This window comes from Nyctibius grandis, chromosome 4 (assembly GCF_013368605.1).
Source record: "Nyctibius grandis isolate bNycGra1 chromosome 4, bNycGra1.pri, whole genome shotgun sequence".
In the NCBI taxonomy this organism is placed as follows: domain Eukaryota; kingdom Metazoa; phylum Chordata; class Aves; order Nyctibiiformes; family Nyctibiidae; genus Nyctibius; species Nyctibius grandis.
In genome coordinates this window covers 101,196,638-101,218,223 of record NC_090661.1, presented here as the reverse complement: position 1 = coordinate 101,218,223, position 21,586 = coordinate 101,196,638, and the positions used below count along the sequence as shown (strand labels likewise).

At 42.5% G+C, this 21,586-nt stretch overlaps 1 protein-coding gene across 2 annotated transcripts in view; it reads right to left on the bottom strand.

Annotated features, from left to right (window-relative positions):
• The window catches only part of LHPP (phospholysine phosphohistidine inorganic pyrophosphate phosphatase), an 87,944-nt gene that overhangs the window by 64,715 nt on the left and 1,643 nt on the right, over window positions 1–21,586 (bottom strand). For both annotated transcript variants that reach the window (XM_068399187.1, XM_068399188.1), the window contains exons 2-5: window positions 10,350–10,537; window positions 9,462–9,615; window positions 5,852–5,915; window positions 4,578–4,670 (exon numbers count right to left, since the gene is read on the bottom strand). In XM_068399187.1, the coding sequence (XP_068255288.1) occupies window positions 4,578–4,670; window positions 5,852–5,915; window positions 9,462–9,615; window positions 10,350–10,537 (499 nt within the window). The remainder of the gene's footprint in view (window positions 1–4,577; window positions 4,671–5,851; window positions 5,916–9,461; window positions 9,616–10,349; window positions 10,538–21,586) is intronic.

Genomic DNA, 21,586 nt, shown 5'->3' with positions numbered 1-21,586 from the left:
ATCACACCATTAATCTGTTCAATTATTCTGCAGAAGTTACTTTTTTAGATTGATTAAAAATTTACTAAAAAAAAGGGCAAAATGCAGTGAGACAGTCTCTCAGGTTTTAAGACAAGTCATCAAAGAATTAAGATGGACATAATTTATATTTTCCTAAACCACATAGCTGGTCAGAGATGGTGCGTGTGGTTGTACACATGCAGTAAATAAAGCTCACGTGTCAAAGCCAAGTGAAGTCACTGCTCTTGAAGAGTCTCCATTAAACTCAGCCCAGATTGCCAGTGGTAACAAAGGAGATAAACATGACCTCCAAGAACTTGGGGGTGGGAAGGCACAACATAATCCCCACTGGACAAATGTCTGTGGCACAGAGATCACCATCACGGTTAGCAATCCTACTGGTGGTGTCTGGGCCACGGACCCAGAGCTGAATGGAGGTGGGGACTGGCTCCTCTTACCCACAGAAGCAGCCAACACTAAGAAGCCTTTAGAGATGCTGGTAGGGTGGTGAATGGGAACCTTAGGTATTTTTTGTCCACAGAGTTTTAGTATTCACTAAAATCACAGAAAAATGTTTGATCAGAAAGGAATTATGGAGTAAGAAAACGAATGAGACAGAAAGACAATTTCTGTACTACCCAGCCATGCTCATGCTGCAATGCAGTGTTTACTAGGACAAGCTCAGGTATGGTACTTTGGAGGCTGAAGTCTACGGAGGATGCAAACGAAGAGGTGCACAGAAGGAAGTGTGTGAACTTCAACAGAATATTTAACCCAGTGAACATTTCTAGAGTCAAACACAGTTATGCCTAATCAGATTTTTGTTATAGGTTTAACAACCTTAATCAAGCTAAATGTGCAGGGACTTAAGGATATAAAGCTTATACACAAAATCTTGATTAATGTATTAAGCCCTTTACACAAGAAATACAATGCATTTACTTTTCTCCCTATTCTCCTCGACACAACTGGTAATCTCCTAGGCTTCAGGAGCCCATGTTACTGTTAATTATGTTTCTGTCTTGGACCCACTAGCTGTGCAAACATCAAACATTGAAAGGGCATCACATGTGGCCTCTGACTTGGGAGAAGCTGTACAGCAAGGCAGGTGAAACCAAGAAATACATCAAACCTCCAGGGCAGATTCCCAAAGGCTGCAGGGCCAGCCAGGTTCCACTAAGCTTTCACCAGGACTTGAAGCTTGAAACTTCACTTGGCCACTTCACTCTTCTTTCCCAGATGGAAAATCCTCCCCTGTCGTGGCCAGTGAGCGGGGAGGGGATGCCAACACGGCGGCAGGTCCTCTGTGCCACTCTCGGGGTGACCTCCCTCTGCTCTCACGCGCCACTAACTCCCACCTGAGACTTGCAGGTGGCAGAAATGGGAATTGGTTAACTACCAGTAGTTTATGCACTCCAGTATGACCTGCCATAGCTCCCATTAAAGCAGGACAATTTGCTACAGAGAGAACTTTTTATGATTATATAAAACTACCGGAACCTTAACATTATTTAGGTTTTATTGTAAAGCTGTAAAAATCATCCACTGTTACAGCTGCCTTAAAACATATGAATTAGGCATTTCAGTAACCTTTAAGATGTGTTATTCTTTGTCATATTACTGAATCATAAGATAGGTCTGGTTACCTCTAAGAGGTTTAAATTTCCAATCTATTAAAGTAATACCAGCAATCTGTTATTTCTAGGCCATTGAGGAAAGGTTAAAATGAAAATTGGACTTTGGGGAGTTCCTCCTATTCTAAGCGCAGGCTGAAAACACCTCAGCAGCAGAAGGCAAAGGCAGGGTCTCAGTAAGAAGCAGTTATCAAGGGAGACGACTGGTGATAACTTTATTGATTAAAGCAGCTTGAGAAATTTTAAGATTAGCCAATGTCTAGAGTTACTGTGGTGAGACAGCTTTATTAAAAAGGTATTTTTCATTAAAAGTCAGGTGAAAGAGAATTGCAATATGTTTTCAAAAGCACAGCTCATCTAAAATGGTTTAACGATGGTATGGATTAAATGCATTCCACAGGTGGAATAAATTATTGGCAAACATTTTACCAAAGTAAAGGCACATAAAACCAGTCCTTGCCGTGTCATTACAAATGTAGAGGAGTATAGCTCATTCAGGAGAGACATTAAAACGTAATACAGCACATTACTAAGGAACTCATTGAACTGAATATACTGAGTTTTTATTATTTTGTATGACAAACTGAAACAACCCACAAATCCTTCTCAAAAGAACACTAAAGTTGCAAGGTCAAGCACTCAAAAGTTAGGAAAATATGTCAGAATTAAGGTAGTTTGCTCTGCTGTAATTTCTTCCTCCTATGCGTGTGCATCATGATCCAGGTTTTAACTCCAGCAGCACGACTATTTTTTCCATAGTGGAAGCACAGGGTGACTGGTGCCATTATGCAGGGGTGTCGATGGCACTCCTCCTTGGTTAGGCACATACTCCCTTCATCTCGAATCTCTCTGAATACAAAAAATTACACCTACAGGCTAGACATATGACTACAACAAATTGATGGCATTTAACACGAGAAACTATACGAAAAAAATCTTTGTCAAAATAGAAAGTTAGTCACTAGTAGCACTACACATTTCTGATGTAAGTGCAAAGGAAACGCAAACCTTCATGCATCTGATTTTGACAAACAGTATCCAAGGGCTGAGCTCTGTGTTGGTTTTTTTTTTTTAATTTTGTTCTTTTTTCCAGTTACTTTTTCTTCAAATGCCATTCTGTGTCCAAAATGGATTTTTTGGTTTGTTGGCTGGATGAATGGATTGAATAATTGTTGTGGCTGTACCTGGGACATTATATTCAAGCTGAGCTATCTTGTTACTGGGAAGACACGGACAAACTGAAGGGAGTACAGAAAAGAGCACCGCAGCGGGTCAGGGTGCAGAGGGACCGAATCACAAGGGAAGCTGCTGAGAGCTAAACACACAGTTTTAGTAAGAGCCAACTACTGTAATGATAACAAGTCTAGAGATAATTGGAGGGAGAAAATATCCAGGAAGGCAAGCAGTTATTTTGGTTGTTACCTGGAGTAAACTAGAAATAACGAGACACAGTTTAAAAGGGAAGCATCCCGATGAACCTCAGAAAAAGCTGCCTGCCCACAAGATCTACTTGGCTGTGAATTCTGTCCCTAGGGTACTTGAAGAAGTCCAGTTGTTTGGCTCACTTAAAATTACTCTGGACAAAACATTAATAAATGTGGAGCAGGGAACACTCCTGCATGGGGAAGGAGATGGATTAGATGGCCTACTAGGTCTTTTCCATCTCCCCACTCTATAATAAAGTAAAATCCAACCACATACTGAATTACAGGGCTATAATTTCATCTCCAGGCCCTAGGGACCTACAAGCCACCCAGACTTCACTCCTGTTATTTATAATGTCACCAAAACCCCCTGATGGAATTATTACGTTGTAATTCACTGCTGAGTGTCATCTCATACTCATCCTTATGTCTTGTGTGACATAACAACAAATCAATACAGAGGATCTGGGAACAAGTACTGAGAGGGGAAAACATGGGCTGTACTAAGCAAGCAGGGAGCATCACGCATTCAGCGTGTCTCTGGAAAGCGTGATGAATCCAGTAACACTGGAGGAGTTTTTGGGTCAGTCAGTGCTTCCTGTTCACCTAAATTAGCAAATAGCCTACTTCTGCCTTTCCCTTTTACTAAAAAGAGCTAGTCAGTGTGACACCAAAGGGAAGTGTGACATTTTGGCTGCAATTCCATCATGCTGCAGCCTCCAGTCACCAAGCCGACTGCCAGGTATTGGAGCACCTCTCATCTTGTAAGGCACAACATCTTCCATAATTCCTTGGGAAATCTAACTTTTATTCTTTTGTATTGTTTTCTTTAGCCTCCAAGTAAAGGGATTTCACAACAGAAGTGCATGTTCTTTTGAACTATATGGTTTGGGAGGAAGGTGAATAAGAAAGCACAATACAACAGTACAAGCAGAAGTAGAAACAGCAGTAGAGAATGGAGGGATGGATGGAAGAGTCTAAATTGGGCAGAGGTATGGATGGCACAAGTCAGAGCAAAGACAGACAGCCAGGAATGAAAGGAAAATAGCAGGCAATCAAAAAGAACCCTCAAAAAATCAGAGAAAATAATGTCATGCCTTTCAGGAGGGTAACAAGTACGCACAGGGCAGAAGAAACTCAGCAGGTCCCCACTTGTTAGCATCCACCCTCCTGGCTGTCAGTCCTCTTCCGTCTACTTCACATTATTTTATAGAATGGGCAAACACAGGCATTTTTCCCTTTGAAACATTTTTTCAACAGTTTTTCTTTTCTTCTCTTTTTTTTTTTTTAAAAAAAAAAAAAACCTGATAGGAAGATCCTGAATATAAATATTTATTCGCACCATATATAACACACTGGGTCCAGAAAAAATATTTGTATATCCATCCAGAGTTTATCACCTCCTCCTGGCCACATTCCCCTCAACCTCTTCTATAACTTTTCAAGAAAGAGAGCAAACCAAAAAAAAAAAAAAAGCACCAGTGGGCATTACTACATGGCACAGCATCAGAATCCTTACCTGCTGTGGTGGAACTCCCATTTCTGCTAAGGCTGACTCAAAAAACATTTTTGCTGGTTTTCCCACTACTTCAGCTTGAACATCACAAGCATACTGGAAAGAAAAAAAGAGAGTAGGACACACAAAAAACGCTGATCAGAAAAGGATTTCTTCAACTCCAGAACTCCAGTCAATTGTATAAAAAGTATGTGATTATTGATTTTTGCCCTTAAATAACACAACAGATTAGCAGGTGAAGGTGAATATCGGAGAATTTGGATGACAGAAATGTTTAATGTTCTCTGGCAGGAGAGAAAGTCCTCCTGATACATCCCAAGTTACAAACCTGTTACATTCTCCACCATAACAGTGGACTTCAGGCTCAGTCCCAGTATCGCTCATTTTTGTAAGAGCATCACTTTTAAATAAATAGCAAATATCCTTCATATGAAATGATCAAAAGTACTGGAGGGCCTTAAAAGATGCAGAGGGTTTCTTCAACCACCTGGCATATTTTTAATGATTAAAGTGATCAGCCAGATTTGAAAAGTTTTATTTTCTTGCAACTAAATATCAGTACTATGCTGAAAGAGGTGGTTGAGCTTGTTCCTAGCCAACCAGAAGCCTGAACTTACCTGGAAGGCAAAAACTCTCCCCAAAACTAACATAGATACAAATGAATGTGCTGCAAGCATACATTATATCCACTGTCTTCTGTGCTTGTGTACTACTCTACTTTGGTTTATTCTCTGCATTCACTATGTATTTTTTTAGATCTCTCTGCAAGCCTATAACAGAGAGAATAATGATTCTCTCCTCCTCTCACACTTAGGTTGGCTTATCTATTGGGTTCCAGTTCTGCACAGACTTAATCAGGCTTAAAAACAGGATTGCACTTAATTATCTTGCTGAATAAGGGCCTTTTGCTGTAAACTGTTAAGGGCAAGGGTTGTGTTAACAACTCTACATCAAACATAAAACGGACCTTCAGATTTTCTTGGGTATCTTGCAGACAACATTCCATGTTTTTCTTTTCTGACTCCTTCTATCAAGGGCCTCACTTCCAATAAAAGTACCACAATGGTGAAAGTTCACATTTTAAATAAAACTTTTAAAATGAACGAAGCCAGAAAACAAATGAATCCACCCATCTTTAGAATGCAGCAGATTAGTTTCAATCTGTGGAAACTTCCTCCACCAAGGTGAGTAATTACAGAAGATGGCCCATATTTATACCAGTTACTCTTTTAACAAGGTGCACAGAGCGAGCAAGCATAATGCAAGCTATAAAATACCTCTAATGCCTTCATATATGCTCCGACATCAAGTTTCAGACCATCGGTTTCTTTATAGTAGCGTCTGGAAATGAAAGTGATAAAGTTCCAATGAAATGAAAATGTTGGCAGTTAAATATAAAGAAACCACATTTTATTATTTCTGTGCCTATATAGATGTCCATATGGCTGCAACAAAAAGTCAAGTCATCAGAAACTCTGGAGCCTTAATTTAACACCAGGCATTAAGTAAAGGACAGGCTCAGTACCGTGCAGTGCTGGGGAAAAGATCTCAGACCAGATGCCCATCTGGCACCTGGGACACAACTCCACTGGTTCAAAGGGATTTCAACTAGCTTATATCAAGGATGAACTTGGCCTGTGTTTTATTGCACAGAGTACTAGCTGCTCGCAAGGACAGCAGTTACATTGCTCTTCCTTTAACCAGCGACGGAGACCCCCTGGCAGATACAAGATGGGGACTGGCACCAACTAGCAGCTCTAACACCTTCAGTATGTCTGGAAGGGGGACCCAAATGGGGACCCCCAAGCCAGGGCACTGTTTGTCAGAACTAAGAAAGCCATCCAAGCTAAATTTTGTTCCTTTTAAAAATGTTTCTACTGCCACGGAGCTCATAGAATTAGTTAGCATCTTTACAGTGCTTTTCTGGAATAGCAATTCACAGTAATGCAGGTCTAACAAGCTCTCCTGATCAGAGCAAAGACAAGTTTCTATACGACAGGAAAAAAAGGTAGGATGAGCAGTCAGTGAAGATTTTATGCCTTATCCTTCTGCCATTTTCGATTATTCAGCACAGCCTCCCTTTAAAATGACCACTTGACCTTTGCTAGAACAGCCATTAACCTTCTATAGTCTAGCGTAAACAGCTTAATTTTCTGACAGTGGCATGACAGAAGAAATTACAAAGCCAATTCCCACTCTCAGCCCAAAACAGATGCTAAATGTAAATCACTCCATTTTCAGGAGGAGGGCATTCTGCTTCAGTGACTCTGACACTTTCGTTTTCTATGGAATGAACTAAAACTTCAACCAAAATCAACCTGCTTGCCCAAGGTAGGCACCTTGTTAAGGTCCACCCAATTTCATTGATTCTGCACGTTAAAAATGAAGCTGGCTTGGGGCTGTTTTTTGTATATGGCCCTTTGTATCAATGAGGCTTCTCTAGTTAGATGAACAATTCATCCTATTTACTATCTCCCTTCTTTGAGTCAGAGAACTTATCTATTAGGCTAACTCATTCAGAACTCACATTCACATCACCTAAATGATGCATCATTAAAAAAAAATATGCTTATGGTGAAAACTTAGCTCAGAATATCCAGAAGTCTGTATTTTTAAATGAAAAATAACATTTAAAAAAAAATAATAGTGGGTCTGTTTTAGAGCTGTCTACATCAATGAATGACCTAATAAATAAAGACTTTCACATGCACAGGGTACAAAGGCATTTTTGCATTGATCACGTTGCAAATCTTAAACAAAGGTTGATTCTATATTTCATTTTGGAAGATGGCACTACATAACACAAAAATTAGTTATTTTATGTACATTAGCCATTCTGCTGTTGGCTTAACATTTTCTCTTCATCCTTCTAACTCAGAAACAGCAAGGATTTTTTTCCTGTGTTGTAGGATCAGAACATGAGTGTCAGGTATGGCAACACAATGGATTTATCTGCTCCTTCCCTCTGATAAGTTCTGCCTGGCTGGATCAATAACCCACAAACTAAGAAGGCTTTTCATGCCCATTACGGTCTATTGAACCATTGAAAAAAGTTGTCACTATGGTTTCCTCAAGCTGAACATGCATAGTCTTTTTTAAGCCCATACATTGCACAACAGATAAGAATAACTCCTTCAAGGCCATTGGGATTTGTCATTATTCAGTGCTGGCATTAATAACCTCCTGTTTTAAATCTTAGAATACATCTAACTGAACCATTTTTAGGAGAACATTCAAATTCCCTAAATGGATTTTTCCTGCATGTAAAAGCAGGAGGTCAAAATTTACCTTTAATGTTCAGAGAATAATTACAAATGTCTTTTGATATTCAAACTATCACATCAATTGATCTGTCACTTCAAAAGCCCGGTTGTGTTTGCAGATCTTCACCATACACACCAGCCCAGTATTTCTCAGTCCATCCTTGGGCTCTCCCCTGAGGTCTCCTCAGCCACCACACTTCACTCACAGCCAGAGGAACATCTACCCCCATCTCCAACACAGTTCAGGTGGAGTTCGTGCATTGCAGCTTCTTTCATAAATTGGTAGGGTTTCTGTATTAGCAATGAAAAACTCTCTTGGCTTCTTATTTCTCATGTACAGAAATTCTCAAGCCACCAGCATGCAAGTGCTCCCTTATGCATGACATTTTCATACATATGAATCAACCTGCAGAGATGCTAACACCAACTTTCAGAGGCGGCACCTTTAAGTACCACCCAAATAGCAAGGAGTCATTTATGTCACACAGGCCATTACCCACATCCAGTATCACACCTCAACCACTACAAACGTGGGCAGGATTCAAACCTGGAAGAAGAAACCTGGCTGACTGTTGGCTGAAACAGAATTTTTGGACCTGTTGGACTTATTTGTTTGTTTTGGGTTTCTTTTACTATTAAAAATCATTTGTTTTCAGTTCAGACAGGAATGCATGGCTACAGGCAGCAGTTAAACCAACAGTTCTCATCTCTGAGATCTTGCAGAGGCAAAGACAACAAGACAAGCAGTACCTATACTGGCTTCTTGCAACACTCATTCACTTGGGGGTCGCACACATCAAACTCCAAACTCTCCATGATTTCTAGGGGTTTTTGAAGAGGCTCTCAGACTTGCTCTTAAAGCAATATATCTCCTTTTCCTAATAGCTTACAAAACTACAGCTATTTAACCCTCCCACTGCCACCTGCAAAGATGTGGATTGTTTCATCAAGGTGTATCTCGTTCTTGAACACTGACTTTGAAGAGTGGGAGGCTGGCATTTGCTGTGCTTATACACCAGGGCATCTCCAGGTTCTCTAAAGGCTGCTACAATTCCTTCTCAGAGGAGTAGCTACATTTCTCACTCTCTAGCACTTGATGAAACACCCACACAACTGCTTACTCTGCACTGTCTACAGAAAAAGACCACCAACAGCTGAAATTAAAGGGATGCTTCACCCAGTGCTGTAGCACCACAGAGACCCTACTGATAAGTGTTTTCAAAGTCAACTGGAGGATTCAGCATGGCAAGTTCAGTGACTTCCAGTGCCCTCTGCAATCCTGCATCAGCACAGGGCTGAACTGTGGCTCATGGGGACCATTCATACCACCTCCTTTTAGAGACCTATTTCAGTGTAATCACCTCAGTTTTCCCTTACACCCCTGGAAAGACCACAAGTAAGTGACTCAGGACAGGAGGCCGTGTTAGGTGACTGAATTACCCATTGAGGATCCTTCATTAACACAGACCTGAGCAGATCAGCCTCCCAGTCCAGACACAGAGAATAACTGCTTTAAAGTTGGTAGTGTGAATGCCACACCAATATCTGGCCTCCATTGAGTACAAAGACACTGGGGGAAATTAAAAAATGTAGAAGCTTGACGAAGAAACAGTGCTTAACTCACCCTCTTCCAAGGGAGATCAAAACAGGCTTCTCCAGCCCAATCAGAACTCGGAAAGCTTCATTAAGGTTTGCATAGGTGAAGTTTTCTGCTGCATCTCCGATAACCACACAGTTTGGGTTTGCTTTATCAATCTCAGCAAATTCAGGGACAAGATCTACAGAAGGAGAAAAAAAAGTCCACAAACCCCTTACCATTTCAGATCCCATTGGAACTGATGGTTTTTCCCCACAGTTGTGTTTCCCTTCATTCATTACACAACACATTAAAAAAAAAAAATCCAAGTCTGAATCAAGCATTCTTCAGACCTCTCTATTCCTGACTGGATCCTGCTATTCATCTGTCCTACAATAAAGAGCAAAATAAACCATTTCCTACCCTTGCTTTAGCTCCCCACCACCCACTTCTCAGTGGCTCATTATACCCAAGCACCCAGATGTGAGGCAAACTCCTGGGTAGCTGAATGAGAATGTGCAACAGCGGTGGCAGGATCCACCTCCTTTCCTCATACCCACATTCTACAGAAGAAAACGCTTTAAACTTAAAACCTCTACCATGATAACAAAGACAATGTAATGTCCTGCACAAGACCTCACCCATCTCCTGCTCTCTGTGGTTAAGCAGCAGACTCCTCTGTGCGCTTGCTGACCCCCAGCACAACTCTGTGCCTTCACCACACCAATGCCATAACGGAGATCTCACTCAGACCAGACCACCAAGGTTTATTCCACAGTCTCATGACTAAGGAAAAATATTTTCCCTGTAGGAGAACAACAGCTGGGAGCTCTTTCCCTCCATGAGCTGTGGGAATCCACTGCTCTATCACAAACACCCATATCTCTCTGGGCTGTCCCCCTACGTGTCCCAGCATCTGCTGCAGCGTTGTCCCACCATTGTGCACGAGTAAGTGCGGCCTCAGGCTGCGCTCCTTCAAAATGCGGCAGGCTGCTGGTGCTGGGGCAGTGACTTCGGCCACGGAGATGTCAAAGCCCATGCCCTGGAGCTTCTTCACGAACCTCTCCCGGGTCGCTTGGGTTTCGTTAGTGCAGAACCGCAGCTTCAGACCAGATGCTTTGATCCTATTGAGTAAAAGCAGCAGAGGGGTTAACCAGACATAGAAAATGAGCTAAGAGCATCAGTTTTGCTGTCCCACACCTAACTTGGATAATTACAATAAAAATGCAAAGATGATGTTCCAGAACAGGAGCAGGATCCCTCACTGTGACCAAGACACACCTAAAATACTGGTTCTGGGCACTACAGCGGCAGTTTTCATGTGCAGAGCCCCTGCCATAGCATGTAACTGCCCTTCTGGAGCAGAGCTGAGCTGAACACGGCAGCACGGGCGATGCCCACCATTCCCAGGATACCCCAATCTGTCAGGCACACACTCCCTCCACCCATTAAAAAACCCCGAATCCAGTTCCTTTTCTTTAAACTGGTCCATGCATGTAGACACACATGACCTGAAGGCATTGCACAGCCACGAGTACAGTAACTATTAGCATTTTAACTTGGATTTTCACTTTTCCACTTATTGATCACCTCCTGCAGTGATCTGCTGGAGGTAACAGCAAGGCTTTGCACTTCTGCATACCCCAGGTAAGAGGCCAGCTAGTTGCAATGATGCTTATATCAACACTGGGTTGGCTTCAGTTACATTTATTACTTAATCTCTCATAAAACACCTGTGCTGTTACTTGGTGGGTAATCCTGAAAAATACAGTACTTCAACTGAATCATTAAAACATGGCCCCAAGTGCCCAGAGCCAAGGACATGGTACCTGTGGATCAGTACTCTGCAATCTTGTGCAACTCCTCTGCCTCTGAGCAGCTTTATTTCCTGACCCAAGCTGTGGTGACCTACTGGGGATGTCACAAAAAGGCCTCTTCTCCAAGGATGAGCTGTCAGCTATTTGAAGAACCAATGTATTTCAAAGTGGCCATGGAAAATTCCTAATTTTGTCAGTTTTAGTGTGAATTTGTACATAATTATCTTTGAGGACCTAAGCTAATATAGGTTTAGATATCTAAGTAAGTTTGGGGCTAGGTTTATAAATTCATATTAAAATATTATTACATTTCTTTGTGTTTGGATGAAAAAGGGACTTTTCTATTAGGAAAGCCCCTGCATTAATTCTCAAGACAACAGAATGTGGTGGGCTCCTTTTCTAGGGAAGATGATCCCAATTGGTTGGTGCAAGCAGCAAAACCACCGTGAGGTAATGCATCCAATGACGAACTTTCCACCAAAGGATTCTTAGAAATCCGGTCCTGACCCAGAGAGCCCCATTCGCTCATTAAAACTGCACACCGGTGTCTTCTTCAATAACGCAGGTGATTCATTTCTTTCTTATTATTTGTCTTTCCTAATCATAGGTATGTGAATTATCAATTACACTTAGTGGTTAATTGCCCTTCATAAAGATAGCTTTTCTATTTTAAATTAGGCAGTTAATATATTGTAACTAATAGCATCCACTTGTACATTATAAATATATCTTCATTGATTGGAGCAGTGAATGTGAGATTCGCTCACGAGTTAATGAAGCAATTGAGTGAAGAAGTGCAGAGTGTACCCAGGGAATAATTATTGTTAATGAATTATGATGTGACCTTCTCAGAACAATGAACAATTGGTGTGACAGTGAGATGACAGTATTCCACATCTGTTATTCGAAACACGGCTTCAGCTGTAGTTAAAAAGCAAAGCAGTGTCATTTGGATACATAACAAACTTTAATAGAGTGTGCCATGGTTAAAAAAATCTTATTCTAAACACAAGCCTATCTGCACGGCCTCAGGAAAAAAATCCTGTGATTCACAACTGCCTGGAAGCAGACATTTGTTGAATAAGAATCTATACTTCTCTTCCTGAAGGTCAACAAAATGAATCCAGGAACAACACTAACCACGGACTCGTACAGACAAACAAGCACCCTCACGGGTCAGCTTGGTGAAAGCAAAGACTCAGTTCGCCCACACTACAAATTTAACTCCCTTCTCAGAATTTTACATGAAAAACAAGAGGTACACTTCTGAAAGGCTTGACCAAAGAAGAAGCCTTCGTGGCCACCAGCAATTACCACCTCAACAAATGAGCTCAGTAAATGCCTAGGAACAGGTGAGGTCTACAAAGAGTCAGGCCAAGCTGGTCAGAAAATGGGACACCTCTGGCGAAACATGAAAAAATATCATATCATATTTTTGAGAGATTTAAAACTCTCAAAAATATCCTGGAACACTAAACAAAAGAAAAATCATCAAGAACTCCAGAGAAGACTTATTTCTACAAAAATACCTTTTCAATGAAAAGCCACCTTTTCCTTCAAAGTTAGCATCTCTAGAAAGACCCTCTGCTAGCTCTCCACCAAGTCCTGGTATGATACAGTCACACTCACTGGTACTGCATGATCATACATACATCGGGATGAATCCATTCCTTGACGTTCAGCACGGGGACTGTGAGCAGAGCCTGCAGGCCAGCAACATCAACTATCAACTTGGAGCTTAAATAATTAGGGAGAGTTTTTAACAACAGCTCTACGTGGGGGAAATCCTGGCTCTGCTCATGTTCACAGCAAAACTCTCCTAAGTTTTCATGGTCAGGTTTTGAACCAGAGGGAACTAAAAGAGATGGCTTGAAGGTCTCTGTCTAACAGAGGCAAGACGCTTTGCAGAGCGAGTCAACGCTGTACTGGAGGCACTGCTGCTAAACTGGCCAGCTTAATGGGAAACCTTGTACCACCGAGCTAACCCAGCCACCAGTGTTCACATTTTAAGAAGCACGTGCAGAGCAAGTCACTGCAATTTCTAGCGCCAGCAAGTGTGGGGATGTTCAGAGAAGAATAAAGAACAAAGTTTGTAATGTGATGCCTTATAAGATAAAGAGCGAGGGATTAGATACCTGCAAGTACAGAATAATGAGGAAACAGCAGATGAAATACACAACACACGTTTTATCAAGATCTCCGGCGTATTACAGATTTATCAGCAGCTATATTACAGAAGCGCAGGCGCACCCAGGAAACCCAGTTAATCGGGGCTTCAGCCGACTTCCACACATCGCGGCCGTGATAAAGATCCCAGTCAGACTCCAGAAGCACCAGAAATCAATCCTGATGAGAGCTCAAGCCGAGCACACGGACAGGCAGCACTGCGCTGCGGGGACTCTCAATGTCCAGGTAGCTGCAGACATCCCAAGGACGCCTCTCCCTCCCCGTCTGAGGCCATCAGCAGGCTCAGCATCAGACAAATCCACTCTGTTTCCAGCACAACTGCTCACACCACTCCTAATGCCCACGAGCAGGACCAGGGGAACTTGAACTTCACCTGCATGCAGGGAGCTAGGCATGAAGGGAGAGCAGCTTCTGACCTTTCCGGGTGTCACAAATGGCAAACATGGCTAAAAGCACCTCTGCAGCAGAAGAAACTTGTTGGAGCCCCTCTCAGAGGGGATGGCAGAGCAGCAGGGAGCAGACGAGAAGTCCAACTGCACCCCACCAGCTGCACGCCACACAGCCTCTCCTGCCAGCGCCGGCTGTGCTGGCAGAGGTGCTGGAGCAAAGGAACAAGGCACAAAGGAAACTTCCAAGCCCCAAACTATAAGCAGACAGATGAGCACTAAACGAACACACCAACAGGTGGGTAAGGAGCCTTACCAGAGGAGGCATTTAAATCCACTCATTCGCCCAAACAATCCCTAAATCTAGAACCGGGGCACCCACACAGCTCCGGGCGTGCCGTGAGCACACGTATTGGGAGGGATGGAAATAAGGTCTTTAATTTCAGCCCGGAGCTGCCCCTCACGCTACACCAGCTCTCTGAACTGACCTTTACCTCGTTCTGCTGGTGCAGGACACGACGCTGAGTGACAATGTCCCACAATGCAATTACCGTGCGTCAGATGAGCCAGTCCCTTACAAATCACCTCGAACTTTACACATCTGCTGGCTGTCAGCATCTGCCAGGTTCACTCACCCGAAAATAATGAAAAAACTCTCATTATTGTTCCATAACAGGTAAAGTGTTAGGACAATTATTAGACATCCTGACTGACCTTGTGCAGACTTAACCAACTGCCCTTGCCAACCTTTACGGGCAGCATTTGGGCACATAAAACAAAGAATGTTCTTTCAGATGATGCAAAGGTTGTGACACCAGTAGGAAAAGAAACAGCCCTGGAATCTAGGCTGGAAGCCATCACTCCTTCTTAAATTCACATTGTCCTGCCCATGGCAGAAGCAACTAAGGACACAGTATAAGGCTAAACTTCAGACTTGCCATCTTTGACCACTCTCTTTTGCAGCGAAGGTTTTTCCTAACAGGGGAGCAGAAGGAGAGTCCTGCCTGTAGCCGGCAGGTCCTGCACAGACGGGCAGGGGCGCAGAAAGTGAAACCCTGGAAGAGGCAACAAGCCTGAGCTTGGCGACTGTCCAACACCAGCTTCAAAGGAGTTTGGAAGAGCGCTGGTTATGAGATTTCCAGAACTGGCTTTTTATCCTGCTTTCGGTTTTTCAGAGTAGTTTTTTCATTTAGAAGAAAAGAAAGCGTGCTAAGCACTTACGCTATTTGATTCTTTTGCATCAGCTGACGAATACCACTGTGCTTCAGAGTAAACTTGTCAGCACTCCAAGACAATCTCTGAAACACGGGGAAATAACAGTACCAGAGAGTTATCTACCTGCGACCAAACAATAAAGTAAAACCAGGACTTGCCCAGCAATGCCGTCCTCTACCTGGGCAGGGCTAACGTTTGCTTATTGCCCTCTGCAAGGGCCAGGGTGCTGGTGCTACAGGTAAAATCTGTCAAGAGGAGATGAAACCGAGTATAATGGCCAAAAGTAGAAATGACTTGCTTAGTTTCAAGGTCAATACAGAAGAAAGAGTTTGAAAAAAGCAGAAATTTATATCACTTCTTTAGCCTGTCTGGCTGACAGAGAACCACAGCGCATGATATGGTTTTAGCCAGCATCTAAAAATCACAAATTAAAATAGGTTTTGTAACAAGAGATCAGTACTAGTCCTCAACAGTCTGCATAACAGTGGGTAAAAAAATCTCACCCAGACTACAAAATGGTGTGATCAGGACAAAGGGAGGTATCAAAATCTTCTGTGCCTTCAGGTACTGCTGACTAGCAGGCGATGGGACGTTATTCCATTGACCACAAAAGCCTGCCTGTTGTAATCCACCCAGCAAGCCACACACTGCTCCACACAGAGGGCAAAAACCCTCTTGTAGCCCCTGTGATACACAGGTTACCTCTTGAAGTGTCAGATTATGTTACATCTATGAATTAATGCATGATCTTGCAGGCTTTTCCCAGAACCTCCCGCTGCCGGAGCAGCACACACACCTGAGAAGAGGATGCAAAAGGGCTTTCTGGCTCAGCGCTGGCTGAAAGCGATAACCCCTCCCGGGGTCCAGCTGTGGAAACGCCTGTGTGGGGGGAGTACATTCACTCTGCTTTATGTGCCCTCTGCTTAAAAAAAGTGCATTTGTGGCAAGAATGTATTATACTTTCTCTGCGAATCTGCATCCATGCTATTTCAGTGGCTATTTCAGCGGCAAGCATTTACCATCTTAAATTTCAGCTTCTGAAATAACACCAAGCAAAATCATTATTTCAAAAGCCTGAAGGAGGCCGACCACAAAAGCCCTCATCCATCCTTAGTTCGTTTGGGCAGCTTTTACAGCACAAGCCTCTCCCAGTTCCACAGAAACACTGAAATTCCCAGCGTTTTGCTCGGCGGGTACGATGAGATCAGCAGACGGTGGGTGAAACCCCACGCACGCTCCTGTGGCACAGCGACCTTGGCTTGCTTTCTGATTGTTCCTTCCGTATCCCTGTGCCCAAACCTTTCCGTTCCTCTGATTTCTGCCATCCTCACAGTATGTGCAAACTGCTTAAGTCTTGCTGTCGCATCCCTGATGCTCCTTTTGTCCCCTGATCTCCTGCTGTTTCCGTTCACTGATGTCCTGTCATTGGTCCTGAGTACAGCCGAGCTCATTAAAACTCCCGTTCTCTGGTGGTCCAGCTTTCTGCTCCACATAGCAAGGCTGGCCCGACAAATCCTTACGTACGGCGCTTTTTGGCCCTGCTCCCCCTTGCATTCTTGTGTCTGAAACTCATCTCTACATCTGCTATCTCACGAGCACAATTTCCTCTCCAGACCCATATGGCTCACCTCTCTCTATATATAGAAGCGGATAATTTGGAAGGAATCCAAAGGAGGGATTGCAAAAGGGATTAAAAAATAGGAGGGCATTACCTTTGAGCAGGAACGAAGGCAGATTAATAGGCACATATGAAGGAGCCAGAAGAAAAGAGGCCAATGTTATTTAAGGGTGGGCAAGGGTGAAACAAGAAAGGGTACCGTTATAAAACTAAAGACTCTGGAAACACCACTTCGAGACACTGTTTGACAGCAAAAACTGAAAAATTACTAAATTGTAGTTTAAAGTAAACTTTAAAAACCTACCAACGCCTTTATTTAGGTATTTCAATCATCCAGAATTTTTCAGAGGTAGAAACAAATACTGGAAGTAGTCCATCAAAACAAAGTTTGTCTTGTCCTGAATTCCCTGCAAAGGCTGGCTTTCTCTGATGCACCAAACACAGCTGGATACCAGAAATACTGAACAAATTACCTGATACCATAAATCATATTCCACCTGCCTGAACAAAAGGGTAGAAAACAGATTTGCAGACAACAATATGCCACAACAGTGAAATCTAGAATTAAGTATTTAATAAAAATAATACAAGCTTTTGAAGTGAATCTGCAGAAAGGAAGCACAAAGCAGAATATCAGAAAAATCTTTCTGGTCCGTTCTGTTCAGTAACGAGATGCATTTAATCGCTGCAGATTACCAAATTAGATTAAAGTATTACACGTAGCAGTCCCAGACTCTAACCACACTGCAGGAACTGAATCAGGGCTTCTCACCTCATCTTGTAGTGGCTGCCTGTTACACCGCAGCAACACAACATTGAGTACAATTCAAACATACGGGTGTATTTTGCAACAAAAGTAAACTCTGGTAGACTTTAAATACTTGGTAACTCTCCACTTTGGAGCTGTCAAGAAAAAAATCTGAACTTTGGGAATTCAATTAGCATGAACAGGTCTGGAATATATTTATTTGCATTAACCAAATATTTTTTATGGACAGTATAATGAATCACACTCAAATAGCTTTCATTCTGTGCTCAGCTGGGGTTTTTTGCCTCTGAATCTGTTCATTATTCCATTAAAATTTCAGTCAAAACCAAGTTATCTTTGTCATTGTTGAATTCTTACTTTGTATACAAACAGCACCTGTTTGTAAATAATGAATTCTGTTTCTCGTAAATTGCCAAAAGGTTTCATTTATCCTGTTTTATAGAGAAAGAATTCACTCTCACATGCTCTGCTTACCTAGTTTAGAAAGTACCATACTATTTAATTGCAATAGCTCAAAGACCAAGCAGCGTTCCAACAAACGCAGTGCGATTTTAATCTGGAAGCAATCGACAGCTACTTCCAGCGCATCACTCGCAAAGACAGCATGGAATCTGCACGGCGATCCTGCTGAGGATATGCACAGAACCAGACTCCATTCTAAGGCTCCAGACTGAGTCCACCAAACATGAAAGACGGGGAAAAAAAAATTACTACCGCAGCGGTAAAGTGAGACAAGTCTCAAGTTCTAAAGCGCAGCACGAGGCAGGGTGCTGCTCATCCACTTCAAGGATTTATCAGTATTTATACAAGGTAGGGGATGAATAAGTACCGTTAGGTACCAGGTATCACTGCGGTATCTTCTATTATTCTTTATTGTTAAATATTTGTACAGCACATAATCGTGCCGATGGACAGTAAGTAGCTCAAGGTCCCAAAGGTTAATGATGTTTAAACTCCGCAAGCGTAAGCACTTACTCATGCCATTTGTGCAGACAGCACTTGGAGTACCCACAACTTCAGGGACACAGACCTTTTTAAAATAATAACGAACATTGCTGATTAGGAAAGCAAATATGGGTTAGGAAGGTCCATTGCTCTCAGAAAACTGAGGCCATAACTAATGTTACAGACTAGAGTGGAGCTGCGACAACTCCACACCCACCGAGGATCAATTCCTGGATCTCCTTCTGGCTCTGCCAGTGAACAGCTACACGACTATACAGAACTGCTTCATCATTTTGTGTCTCTGCTGCTTCAGAAAGGGCAGGTTACAACAAAGGTTTCCTACTCCTTGGCGCACGCACACTTTCAGACGGCTCTTTGTAAGCTCACAACTGTCCCAGCCGAACCCCCGCACGCTGAATTGCTTTACGGTTCCAGTTCCGCTTGTTCTCCTCGCAATCTTTGCCTTGTTAGACTCTCCAGGTATTTTATTTTAACACGACTGTCCAGCTGCTCCACAGCCTCCCTGCTCCCCAGATTTCCGTTGCTCTTTTAAAGGGCTCTGTAGAAAGTTGTGCTAACAGATGCGCTATACTGGCCAAACAACAGGATGTTGTAAATGTCCAACTACTGTGTGCTTTTCATATGGATATGCTAATGGGCACGCTATCAGCACACAGCTGTAAATGCAAATAACAGAGCCCAGGCCGAGCATCTTTTATAGATGTTTAACCACCTTCTGTCTTGTAAGAGACCAGCTCCCTGCTATTTGTAAGATAAAAAGTGAATAGCTCATCTCATGTCAATGCTGTGTAAATCAATTAAGACAATCACAGCACAGCACAGAGGCACTGTTAAGACTCGCTCCAGAAGAAGCCTTTAAGTCACCGATGGGCTTTCTGATCTTGTCCATGGGCTATCTGATCTGCTCCACAACATCTGCCAGTTAACCAGACACACTCTGAAGAAATGTGTTTTATTTAACTCTGTTATAAGGATTTTTTTTAAGCAACAACAAATGTACGCCACAGTAAACTAAACAATCAAGACACATTATGGGTTGTAAGTTTTAAAGGGCCAAATTCTCTTATCAAGCTGCTTTTGGATCTTCTAGTCATCCACCACTCCAACATCCCCACCTAAAGTTAACAGTAACAGCCCCAATGGGTTTAATGACACTCCTGGCACCCTTTCTTCTGGGTTAAACCAGGGGTGCCAATGCCCTTCGGCACACGGGTGCCTTCTGCCATAGTGCATCCGAGTAACAAGAAGGATCTGGATTCACCTTTTCACTACTCGAGCGCAGAAGGAGGTCTGCTCTATACAACAAATACTTCTGTGGTTCATCCTTTCAGGCTCCAATTCACCAGTTCCCTTTCAGTGCATACAGAATCCTAAGATATTTCACAGGTAAAATTTACCAGAGATGCAGGTACATTAGCAATAAATAAAGCATTCCCAGTTGTAACACGTAGTGCTTCATCACAAGTTATACCAACTGGGAGAGCAACTACTGACGCTTTCCTCAGGAGGGTCTTTACAGCACGGGGAAGTGTGTTACTGAATGTCATGTTGGTCAGGATGTTTCAGTGTCCATCAGCTGCTTTGGTGATTTTTCTGCTCCATCTGACTGTACTGCCAGCTGAAAACAAACAAGAGAGAACCAGCCCCCTGAAGCCACCATAAAAACAAAATGGGCTGAATTCTGCTGGCAGAAATTACATTGCTGCTCTCTCAAATACTAACTCAAATACTCCATAGCAGAATTTGGCTGAAAACAAGAAAAATAATTCAGCAAAAATAGTTTTAGAGGAGTCGAAATGGCTTCAGTCACATGAAACCAACAGTAAATGAAAATGTTTACTTAGGATTTTTATTGGTGTGTACTATATGTTGTTACACGACGTTAATTGCTGTAATGGTGTGAGAGATGATGTAGCAAGACAATCTGAAGAGAATAGGTCAGCTGTCATATTATGAGAGTCATACCTCTAGTATGAATTATCAAAACGGTAGTTAAGACTCCTTTTGGACATATATATGCACTAAGAGATTTTAGACATCTCTTTTAGCAAATGATCATATCAATTTGAATTAGTTATAAAGTTCCTAGCTATCTGCAATTATGACTCTTTAATTGGTGCAAAAATGAATTAATTAAAAAAGGAGCCGCTTTTAGCTTTAATCCATCTGCTTGAAACCACCGAGCTGTACTCTGACGCAGACACAAATATTAATGACCAACTGGCAATAGGATAATGAGTCAATAAAGATTTTAAATGGTATGAGCTAGAACAATTACCAACCTAATACGCAGACAAATAAGGCTTACTTGACTTTACCCAAGGAAAATGATTATTCTTAACCACTTACATTGAATGACCTGAACAAGATGTTTCGGTTTTCAACCTTCCTGGCACTTTTCCACGCTCACTTCTGCTGTCCCCAGTTTCCACAGCTATGACCACCGCTTCTCCATTGCTCATAGACATGAAACTCCTCATGGCCCACACATGCTAAAAACAACCATCATGTTCCCAACGCACTCCCTAGGAAACAAGCCTCATGCATGAAGCCCCACAGACATTTTCAGTATTTCAAGAGAAAGCCCATAATATCTTACATTTAGCCCAAGGCCAGAGTTTTACTGTTGTTTCCTTTGCAGCCAGAAAACAGGCTGCTCTACACACCCAGGGGAAGAAAACAAATGCTTTAATTTTGCTACAAGCCTTATCTCTTAGGGTCTCTCTCGAACCCTGAGCCTGTAGCATAGATACAGAAACGCACGAGAACTGAAACCACACTGAAATATTGTGTAAAGGGGACATGGAGGAAAACAAACGAAGTCATATGTGACCCCTTGGAAAACCCACGTGCCATGGGATGTCAATACGATGTCTTTATGAAAGCAACTTTTCCCTCTGCCTAACTTCACCAAATTCCCTTGGAGCGCTGCTCTCCCGTCAGCCATCCTGGCACCCGCAGCTCCCTCTGGCCAGGTGTGCACCACAAACAGGCCAAGAGCCTCAATACAGCTCAAACTTGCTTCAAATGCTGCTTTCTGACAGCACTGGAACCTTTGATCCTGTAGATGAAAACAGAAGATTCATCCGATGACACTTATGTGCCTGCAATGTGTATTTCAAGAAATATGAACAAAGATATAATTAAAAAAAAAAACAACAAAAAAATCAGCAAAGGCTTCTTTTATTACCAGTGCATCTGTGTCTTCTCCAGTC